This window comes from Nannobrachium achirus (assembly GCF_963921795.1).
Source record: "Nannobrachium achirus genome assembly, chromosome: 18".
Classification (NCBI taxonomy): domain Eukaryota; kingdom Metazoa; phylum Chordata; class Actinopteri; order Myctophiformes; family Myctophidae; genus Nannobrachium; species Nannobrachium achirus.
Genome location: NC_137825.1, coordinates 2,047,016 through 2,058,435, shown reverse-complemented (window position 1 = coordinate 2,058,435; position 11,420 = coordinate 2,047,016). Strand labels below are relative to the sequence as shown.

Genomic DNA, 11,420 nt, shown 5'->3' with positions numbered 1-11,420 from the left:
TGCTGTGCCGCTAAAATCTGGAACGCCCTACCGAAGGCCTTAAAGGAGTGCAAATCCCTAACTTCCTTTAAAACCGCTCTGAAAAACCACTTACAGGAGGCTGCCGCTCCAAACTGGTTGAAAAGTGTGTAAATACCATTTATTGTTTATTATTAGTTTTTTTACATTTGATATATCTTTTATATTTTCTGCATACTACTGTTTTTATCGTCAGTCATTTATGAGTTTGAAAAGGACAAGCCTACATCATTCTTGTGGTGTTTATCCTTTTAGTTGACCTCATGTAACCTTTCCTATGCAAACGTCTAATAAAGTCTTCAATCAATCAATCAATCAATGTTGATGCCTCTGCTGATGATATGGCAGCATCGCTGACACACGCTCAGCGTTGACATACTGTAGAATGCAGCATCAACAGCAGGGGGTTTTCAAGTGGGTGACGGGGCACCCTGGGGTGCTGTGACGGCAGTCCAGGGGTGCCACAAGATCATTTGATAATATTTGGAAATTATTTGGACACTTGAAAAAATATTATTAGTATCATTTTAAACTTGAAGTACAAAGTCATTGTCAGTCAGTTCTAACCAAAATGGCCATTATCTCAACGTTTTCCTCGCAACATAATCACTAAAATATCGTCACTGTCGGGCAGAAACCTTGTGTCTCCTCATGTATTTTGCCCTGCTTCATCATACAAGACTGTCGCACAAAACTAGTGAAAACAGCCAATCTGCACACAACGCCTCGCATTGCGAGGCGTTGTGTGCTTGTAGATCTGCTGTTTTCACTAGTTTAGTACATTTTAAAGATGATGAATACAAAACGAACGGTTTTGGACATACAAGGTTTCCACCCGACAACGACGATATGCTATAAATATAAGGTGCTGGGAGTGAAAATTATAATTTAGGGGTGCCTCGGATTAAAAAAAAACATTTATGGGGTGCCCTGAGACACAAAAAGTTTGGGAACCCCTGATCTACACCAGTGGCTGTCAAAAACCTTCAGGCCAAAACCCCCACCGAAATGATCATATTTGAATTTCTCATTCTGTTGGTTCCACTGTGAAAATATCAGATCTACAAGCTCATCAGCAATTGAAATGTATTTTTTCTTAGGTAATATTTCACAAATTGGCCAATGTGTGCCAATTTGTTTTGTATTGTTTTGACACAGCAGTCTTATTCAGTTTAAATGTTATTTTAAGTACTAAAAAGGCCTTAAACGTTCTTAAATTGTAATTGTGTAATGTGTATACACTCACACTGTATGTTGGTTTGTTTACTGTTGAGATAACCGGGCTCCCCCAGAGTTAGTGTGGAAGAGTCCTTGAGCAAGACTCTGAACCCCTAACTGCTCCTGATGAGCAGGTTGGTGTTAATTATCAAGACTCTGAACCCCTAACTGCTCCTGATGAGCAGGTTGGTGTTAATTATCAAGACTCTGAACCCCTAACTGCTCCTGATGAGCAGGTTGGTGTTAATTATCAAGACTCTGAACCCCTAACTGCTCCTGATGAGCAGGTTGGTGTTAATTATCAAGACTCTGAACCCCTAACTGCTCCTGATGAGCAGGTTGGTGTTAATTATCAAGACTCTGAACCCCTAACTGCTCCTGATGAGCAGGTTGGTGTTAATTATCAAGACTCTGAACCCCTAACTGCTCCTGATGAGCAGGTTGGTGTTAATTATCAAGACTCTGAACCCCTAACTGCTCCTGATGAGCAGGTTGGTGTTAATTATCAAGACTCTGAACCCCTAACTGCTCCTGATGAGCAGGTTGGTGTTAATTATCAAGACTCTGAACCCCTAGTTGCTCCTGATGAGCAGGTTGGTGTTAATTATCAAGACTCTGAACCCCTAACTGCTCCTGATGAGCAGGTTGGTGTTAATTATCAAGACTCTGAACCCCTAACTGCTCCTGATGAGCAGGTTGGTGTTAATTATCAAGACTCTGAACCCCTAACTGCTCCTGATGAGCAGGTTGGTGTTAATTATCAAGACTCTGAACCCCTAACTGCTCCTGATGAGCAGGTTGGTGTTAATTATCAAGACTCTGAATCCCTAACTGCTCCTGATGAGCAGGTTGGTGTTAATTATCAAGACTCTGAATCCCTAACTGCTCCTGATGAGCAGGTTGGTGCCAAGCATGGTTTACTCTGACATCACTGTATGAATGTGTGTGTGAATGGGTGAATGCAATGAATGTGTGTGTGTGAATGGGTGAATGTAATGAATGTGTGTGTGAATGGGTGAATGCAATGAATGTGTGTGTGAATGGGTGAATGTAATGAATGTGTGTGTGAATGGGTGAATGTAATGCATGTGTGTGAATGGGCGAATGTAATGAATGTGTGTGTGAATGGGTGAATGTAATGAATGTGTGTGTGTGCGTGTGCGTGTGTGTGTGTGTGTGTGTGTGTGTGTGTGTGTGTGTGTGTGTGTGAATGTCATGCACAGTCATTGTAAAGCTCCTTATTGGATAAATCCGTTATACTGTATGAATGCACCCTTTGCTATCATTTGGGGACCCCCTGTTCTAGAACCACTGACCAACACCATATGGGGACCCCCTGTTCTAGAACCACTGACCAACACCATATGGGGACCCCCTGTTCTAGAACCACTGACCAACACCATATGGAGACCCCCTGTTCTAGAACCACTGACCAACACCATATGGGGACCCCCTGTTCTAGAACCACTGACCAACACCATATGATATCCATGATATGAAAAACCCTCTCATTGAAGTAGAAAAACAACGAACATGCAGGCGCGTTTCAGCTTTGAACCATTTATAAATATGTTATCTTATTTCTTTCAATACATGTTTTGTTGTTTTGTTATGACTGTACAGGTTACAATCAGTTATGAGATAAAAACCACATTCTTTTTTGTTGTTTTTAATTAAACATTTTCTTTTCTTCTTTTTTTTTTAATCACAGCGATCTGAAAGCTCACATTTACAGACAAGAGAGAAACTCCGCTCAGCAAGCAAATACATTAAAATAAAATAAAATAAAATCATCTCTTTTTCCGTTCTTTTTTCATGAGAGTCTTTGCTTTTTGTCTGGTGAGGTTCAAAGAAAAAAAAAGGGGGGGGGGGGGGAAGACGATATTCTCGTTGGGGTGGGGAGGGAAGGACGGACGGACGGACGGACGGAAGTCAGGACTCCACGTTGTTTTTAAAATCTTTTAAACACCAGAATCTGAACATCTTCTGCTGTACAGGGTTTTACTGCTGGAGCTCTGCTTAGAGAGGATATCACATGCTTCTGTCTATTTACAGCGGGAAAAATTAATATACATCGACAGTTGAGAAAACAAAAAAATCCCAGCCCCCCCCCCCCCCCACCAATAGTCCCCCGTATTTAAATGAAGTATATTATATTATTATATTACACATCCATACCTGATTGGATGGACATCTCTCTCTAGGAGGCTTGATGAGAACAGACAGTTTTAAAAGAGACCGTCTCTGATTCTAGCGTCTTATTATCATACAGGACTCCTATATTATATTATATTATATTATATTATATTATATTATATTATATTATATCGCTCATAGGACTCAAAGCTCCTACAGACTTACTGTATTGCCATGTCAAACAAAACCACAACTCAGACGCTACACCGTATGCACATCAAAGTACGCGACCTTTGCGAAAACAGACAAGCTACAAGCTCACAATGCGACGCAGCGTGAGCTTGAAGCTCGGCTATTCTCGTCTGCCATCGACCCCCCCCCCCCCCCCCCCCCCCCCCCCCCACCCCGCACCCCGCACCCAGTCATCACGATGCCAGGGTTCATGTCGCTGATTTGCGGTCGATTATTTTGGAACGATGGGATGATGTTGAACGTATACTTGAATGTGTAAAGATCGGACGAAATGACGGAAGCAAATGGTCTAAGCTGGAGAGAGTGGCGCATGGTTGAGGTGCCTGGAAAGTATGCAATCAACCAATCTGTAATTTCAGAAAATAATAATCTGTGTATTTTTTTATTTGGCCATCTGTGAAGAAGTCTAATTTGTCCTTGTTGTGGTGAGCATTGTCAGCATGATCTCAGGGAGCACGATCGATGTAAGCCATTTACCATGAGAGGGAGTGGGTTGTTGGCTGATTTACCACTGTTTTTGTTGCCAAACGACCCTCGAATGGTACATTGCTTTTCTACCACTTCTACCATATAAATGAAAGAAAACACAGTTGTAACTTGCAAGGTTATTTAGTTACGATCAACTGCAACACAACAGTGGGTGGGGTCCATGAGCCAACTCAAGGTTATTGACTGATTTACCACTGTTTTAAGCCAATCAGAATCCAGTATCTGAACATGTGACCACAAAAAGTGGTAGAAATATATGTACACACCCACAATACGGCATTTTAACAACCTGTGCTATAAATGTCTATACATTATTCACCTGCTTTTAAAATCGTTTGCCGGTTGTACAGGATACAGTATTTTCATTCTGCACAGATCTGTAAATCATATATTATCTATGTGTGTGTGTGTGTGTGTGTGTGGGGGGGGGGGGGGGCATGGCGTCGCGCGTTCCACTTTCTCCAAAGTTGCTCAATCATCAAGAATAAAAGCATAAGTAACAGACATAAAGTGCACTCTCAGTTAAATAACTTCACAGGCTTTGCTAGTGCAGAGGATGGTTTGAAAACGTAAAAAAAGAATATGGTTCAAAAATACGTTTAAAAAAAAAACGATGACAGAATGAAAAGAAACCCTAACTAGAAGCAGTGCTCTTCCGAGCACAGGTCTCCACCAGGCCAGGCGGCCTGTTATAGCGCCACCATGAGGCTGATTTGAAAAGTTTGAAGTGGCATTTCTGCCTCGGGCCTAGTGGGAACGTGCGTGGAAATTTCACAAAAATCGCACGCTGTGTTCGTGATTTGAGGCATTTTGTTCAAAACTGACCAATCTTACAAACTTTGAAAGCCAATCTCAGCCAATCAGGATGGAAAATTATGGACAATCAGACAGATCCATGTCGATCACATGACTGTAGAGATACTGTCTACCGATTTGCGTGATTTTTGGACAAAATCTGTAGGAGTACTGGCCAAAAGGTAGTTTTGCACAAATTGGCCTCCTGGTGGCGCTAGAACAGGCCCATGTGAAAAATGTGGGGCAGAGGTTCTGAATTGGCATCCAGGGAGTGTGTGTGCTCAGTTTGGCAGCGACCGGGCCAACAGCACCGGAGATTAGCTGGTAACAAACTGGAGGACACACGGACGCACGCCACGGACGGACGGAGGCGAAAACATACTCTCCCCCAAGCCTTCAGCTGGTGGAGACAATGAAAAGAAACCCTATTTAGTTGACAGTGGTTTGTGTAAAGCAGTGTTTGGGTGTCTCCCCATACAGTACCTTATAATCAGTGTTGCATCGGTGAGTTCATGCTTCGGTGGGAACGCTGTTTTAACATTTGGGATGCCATTATTTTTGTAATTATTTGGATACAGAGTGCCGCCATTCACTGCGCTTTATTTTGAAGAGCCCCGGAAGCCACGATCGTGTCCATGTTGTGGAAATTCACTAAGATCCCGATGTTGACCCGACCGGGGAGTTTACTTTCACACGGAAATGAAACATTCTAACCGCGGCTCAGTGTCACTGTGGAAAAATGCGTTTCTCTGCTATCAAAGCATTTTTTTGGATGTAGATTCGGAGATTAAGCCGTTTCTTTGCCGTCGCAACGAATAGGAGCCTATGGAGATTAGACGCTTCCTGATGATGGCAGCCGAGTTGCATCATGGGATGTGAAGTTCTTTCGCTCACCAGCCGCCGCAGCGGCACCAGTGGTTGTTACCATGGTAGCCAGGTAACACGTCTCTGGACGTGATAACGGGGCCGTGGCGTCGCACCGTACCGCAGTCATTCTTATCACCTTCCTGGAAGTCTTTGGCATTGGCATCGGAAGTGTTTTAATGACGTCACACGCTGGCACCTACACTGCAGCAGTCAGCAGGTCACACAGTGGAGCGTTGATATGCATCCAGCCTCCACGCTGGCTTAGACTAGCCTGGAGTGAAGTTGTTGTTGAAGTGTGAACTTAAAGGGGCTACACCATGAATTTTAATTTTTCCAGTTTTTATGTACTTTTTTGGTGTCCCACCAGCAAGTTCTATCCTCACAAAGTCCTATTTCTGACCATTGTGTCTTTCTCAGTTTATGGGCAGATCTGTGTAAGCAGGTCTCAGAACGGGCTGTCTGAGAAAGGTCCCGATTGTGAAGTGACAATCGGGACCTACTGGCCTGAGAAGGAGGCAGGAGGAGCTGGGAGAGGGTTGGGGAGGGGAGGGGTGGGCAGGCCTGCTGAGCAGAAGGTGGGGAGGAGTGTGGGGCCAAAACTGGCTCAATAGCGCAGTCCTCCCAATCAGGACAAGGTGGTACTGCAGCTGAAAATGCTCTGAAAGCCAGGCAGAAATGACAGGGGCTCTGTATTCAGGAATGGTAATTTAGGCTCAAACCTTTTGAAAAACGTTTTTTGGGACACAAAAAATGTTATATAAACTATTTTTAAATGCATGGTGTAGGAGCTTTAAGGGTTGTTTTTAATCGCCGTGTGTGCGTGAGCGATGCGTGCTCCTGCTCAAAAGTCTTGGGGCGGTGTTCAATAAGCCATGCAACACTGGTTATAAACTTACTGTAAGTCTCTCATACAGTACTGTATTATACTCTAATATTTATCTGTACTCTACTTGGTTTATACTAGTCTGCGCGGCGGCGCGACGCACCGCTAACAGCCAGCTCTACAATCTGTGTTGTGAGCTTATAGAAACGGCTGTGTCCGGTGCAACGACATACAGTACAGTGTAAAGCATCCTGTTCAGAGATCACATCACCACATTATTAGATATTATTATTATTATTATACGGTAGGTGTTATGAGTTGTTACATGACACATGGATGGATGGAGCCTATATAATAATGTCAAAAGAAGATTTTCTTTTGTTTACAACCCATGTAGCGGAAACAAACTCAAAATAAATGTATTGCACTCTTGGCCATAACTGTAGCGTCTGAAGTACAGCAATCTAAGAGAGAAACCTTCGTGGATTAGTCTGCGAAACCGTCTCGCTGGCTCGTACGGAAAAAAAGAAATGACGACAAATCCTTCATTCTTGTCCTGACGAGCACACAGTTAAGCAAGGATTCAAAGGTTTCTTTATTGATTGGGAGCTTTTCTTTTTCTTTTCTTTTTAAGTCAAAGATGTGGAGGAAGGTTTAGGAGATTGAAGCCTTGGCAGTTAGTTTAACTTCACTCTAAGGCATTATCATGAGGTCTGTTTTATATATATATTATATACGTGTACAGTAAGAACTGTTTTATATGTAAGTTTACAGTAAGAACACGTTGAACACATTGTATGTACAGTAGAGCATCCGTCTACCTGAGCCTGCAAACCTCGGGACAAAAAGAAAAAGAGAATCATGGAAAAAAAAACAAAAGAGGAAACAAACCAGTAAGATGCAAAAATATATTCTCGTAACGTGTGCGTTTTCCCCCGTCGTTACATGCAACTTAATAAAAGAAAGCATTTTTTATAACAGCAACTCAGACATTACCCAGAGATCTCGTAAAAGGCGCGCTCATGCACGTTTTCCTATTTTTGCGATCAACTTTCGGGACTTGTGCGTCGATGCGTTCGTCCAAAACGCAAACCTTTTCGCTGTGAGCTCCAACCAACTCCATTCCTTCGTTCATTCCCACGGGAGGAGCTTGAGATTAGTGAGGACTCTACGGAACGGGAGGGAGCTTGAGATTAGCGAGGACTCTACGGAACGGGAGGGAGCTTGAGATTAGCGAGGACTCTACGGAACGGCGATGGACGAAAAAGCTTGTTTATCTTTGTGAAATATGAAACAATGGAGTTCATTCTGTCACTCAGAGTTGGTCTCCTGTCCCTTGTTGCCCCCCCCCCCTGTCAGGTTGACCACACCCATCTGTGAAGGCAGGGTTTTCAACAGAATACAATTCAACGCCAAACTATGTTTTTGTATATCTATGTACAATATATAACTTAATTATAAATATTGTCGTTTTTCTCTTAAGTACTGAGTTGTCGCGTTGCTTAGTATTATTATTATTCCCCCCCCCCCCCCCCCCCAGTGATCAATTTACAGTATCGGACATAGGATATTGTATTACACAGAACGTTTAAGCCCCGATTACACCTGCGCGCCGGGAGCTCGCCGGAGACGGCTGATCTCCGAGCTCGGAGGGAGATGGGCTACGTGGTTCCCCGGCCGCTCGACACCGGGACGCAAACCAGGACTAGATGGGGGCGTGGAGAGCCTATGACTGGAGAGCCTATGACTGGAGAGCCTATGACTGGAGAGCCTATGACTGGAGAGCCTATGACTGGAGAGCCTATGACTGGAGAGCCTATGACTGGAGAGCCTATGACTGGAGAGCCTATGACTGGAGAGCCTATGACTGGAGAGCCTATGACTGGAGAGCCTATGACTGGAGAGCCTATGACTGGAGAGCCTATGACTGGAGCAACCTTTGTTAAGAGCACACTTTGAAAGAACAGAAGATGGATACGCAAAAAAGAAAAGAAATCCACAAGCACAGAGAGTTCACACGGCTTCCTGCATCCGCTGTCACAGTCTGGCGCGCGCAGCGTTGGCTTTGTGCCACACAACCTCGTAGATACGGCGTGTGTCCTTGACCGCCGTACGAGATCCCACGTGTCCTTTTTTCCCCTCGTAAAGAACACAACGAGACCAAATGATGGCTTCTTATATCAGTCGTTAGTCCTAGAACCAGTCTGCTGTGTCCGCTTTGTGTCTGCCTCCCCGCTGGGAGCAGGACTGGGATCTTATCCTTATGTCCTCACCAGGAGTCTGATTCCGTGCCACACGCACACGCGTGAGCGTGCATGCGCACACCCTCACACACACACACACATACACACGCTCACAAACACTCACACACACAAGAGGTCAGCAGCATCTGCTGTAGAGCCAAACATTCTCTGTGGTCTCCTGCTCTCTCTCTCTCTCTCTCTCTCTCTCTCTCTCTCTCTCTCTCTCTCTCTCTCCCTGTCCCCCACACGGGGCTCCGCCCCCCAGGGGGGGGGGGGTCACACGTTGGACTCCACAAACGGTCTCTTTGGTTTGATGGGCGAGGTGGGCGGGGCCTGGGTCCGGGAGTCGCGGGACAGCTGGCGGTACATGTTGTCCTGGTAGGCCTGGGCCACGGGCAGCGTCCGCGCCACCTTGACGTCGGGGTAGGTGGGCGCCTGGCTGACGCGCTCCAGGATGTCGCCGCCCCCCAGGCCGCCGCGGGAGCCGCCGTTGGCCAGCTTGCCCAGCGAGGAGGAGGGGGGGGGCTGGGGGGCGTAGTAGCCGTCGTCGTCCAGCAGGTGGCCGTTCTGGGCGTTGTTGGTCTTGTTGTAGTAGGCAATGTTACCCAGCGAGGTGGGCGGGCTGTACCCGCCCTGCCCGGGCGAGGTGGGCGAGGTGTCCATGGAGGTCAGGGCCCAGGGCCGCTGGCCCCCCGCTGGCTGGTGCAGGTACTGCGCCGTGCGCGCCGTCTTGTCTATGATGCCCATGAAGGGCGTGGTCCGAGAGCGCGTGGACCCCGCCTCCCCCGGGTAGGCCCCGCCCTGCGGGGGCGAGATGGGCGAGAGGTCGTCACCGTAGGCCACGCCCCCCTGCAGGGGGATCTCCATCTGGCCCCGGGGGGCCGGGCCCCCCCCCCGCCCCCGCGATGCTGCTGCTGGAGGGCGAGAAGCGCAGCCCCACGCTCTGCGAGTGGATGAGGGGGCGTGGCGTGGGCGCGCCGTGCTGCTTCATCTCTGTGGTGTTGGCGCTGACGGGCCGCCGCCCGCCGCCCCCCCCCATGTGCGGCGGGGTCATCTCAGGCGAGCCCAGCTGGCACTGTGGCGTCATGACGTGCTCCGACACCGGGTAGTAGGCGGCCGATTGGCTGCGGCTGATCTGCGGCGTCTGGCCGTAGCGCAGGGGGCCCCCCGGGCCCCCGCCTCCCCCCGGACCCCCGCTGCTGGCGCGGTAGGCAGAGGAGGGGCGCTGGGGCAGCTCCGCCTCCCCGGCCCCTCCCCGCCCCCCGTGCTGACAGAGGGCCCCGGCGCTCAGGCTGGCCTGCACCTGCAGCGGGGGCCGTCCGTCCAGAGACGGCTGGTACACCAGACGGCTCTCCACCACGTCCACCGAGCCCCCCTGGTAGCGGCCCCCCATGGAGTGGCCCCCCATGGAGTGGCCCCCCATGGAGTGGCCCCCGCCGTAGCCGCCGTTGCCCCCCAGCGTGGCGGGCTGGTTGGTGCGCACGATCTGCGCGATGGAGGGCTGCAGGCGCAGGCCCTGAGCCTGGTGGTGCTGCTGCGCGGAGAGGCCCTGCTGGGCCTGGTGGTGCTGCTGCGCGGAGAGGCCCTGGGCCTGGTGGTGCTGCTGGGAGCTCATCTGGAAGGAGCGCTGGCTGCTCATCTTGGACAGCGGGGACTTGGGCCGTCCGGGGAGCTGCTCCGTCTGGTAGCGCTGCACCGGGGAGCCCGACGCAGAGCGGTACAGGCACACCGCCTCCACCGGGGGGCTGGCGCGGTACTGGGCCTGGGCCGCGCGGCGCAGGGGCGACGGGGGCGGGCTCTGGTGCTCCATCCCCCCTCCTCCCCCTCCCCCGCCCCCCATGGGCAGCGGGGGGCTGAAGCGGTAGGACGGCTGGTGGACGGGCGAGTCGTGCTGCAGCGGTGGGCTGTGGGCGGCCGAGCGGGACGAGGCGTAGTGGGAGGAGTTATGGTGATGCGTGGGCGACAGGGCAGAGGGTGACGGAGAGCGGTGGTAGGTGGGGCGGGTGGGCGAGGACATGGAGGAGGAGGTCTGGGCCTGGTGGTGCTGGTGGGGGTGGGGGTGGTGGTAGGGGTCGTAGGGCGAGGAGGAGGAGCCTCCGTACATCTGGGTGGGGGACAGCGAGGGGCTCGGGGCCGCGGCGGGCAGCGATGAAGAGGAGGAGGAGGTGTGGTGGTTGTTGTTGACCAGGTGGTGGTGCTGTTCAGGCAGACCCACCGTCATGGACTCCAGCTCCTGCACCAGGTAGTCGTCCTCGTCCTCGAACAGGTCCTGCACAGGCTCCATGTCCTCAAGGCGGGGCTCCGGGGGAGGGGGCAGGGCCAGGGGGAGGGGCAGGGACAGGCACAGGGACTCCTCCTCCCCGTCCTCCTCTTCCTCCTCCTCCTCCTCCTCCTCTGGGGGCGGGGTGGGGGGAGGGGAGGGCGGGGGCTGCTGGAAGGGTTGCAGGGCCATCATGTCCTCCGTGCCGTACGTCCTCACCTCCTCCTCCACCCTCTGGAACAGACGCTGGATCTCACGGTTGTTGGGGCACTGCTGCATGGCTTCATTCAGGTCCTCCAGGGCTTCAGGGAACTGCCTG

At 49.9% G+C, this 11,420-nt stretch overlaps 1 protein-coding gene across 1 annotated transcript in view; it reads right to left on the bottom strand.

Annotated features, from left to right (window-relative positions):
* Positions 1–9,117: 9,117 nt before the first annotated feature.
* Positions 9,118–11,420, bottom strand: part of tanc2b (tetratricopeptide repeat, ankyrin repeat and coiled-coil containing 2b) — a gene marked incomplete at both ends in the record, with an annotated part of 99,602 nt that continues 97,299 nt past the window's right edge. The window contains 2 exon segments of the mRNA XM_080746875.1: positions 9,118–9,712; positions 9,714–11,417. Of these exon segments, the coding sequence (XP_080603001.1) occupies positions 9,118–9,712; positions 9,714–11,417 (2,299 nt within the window).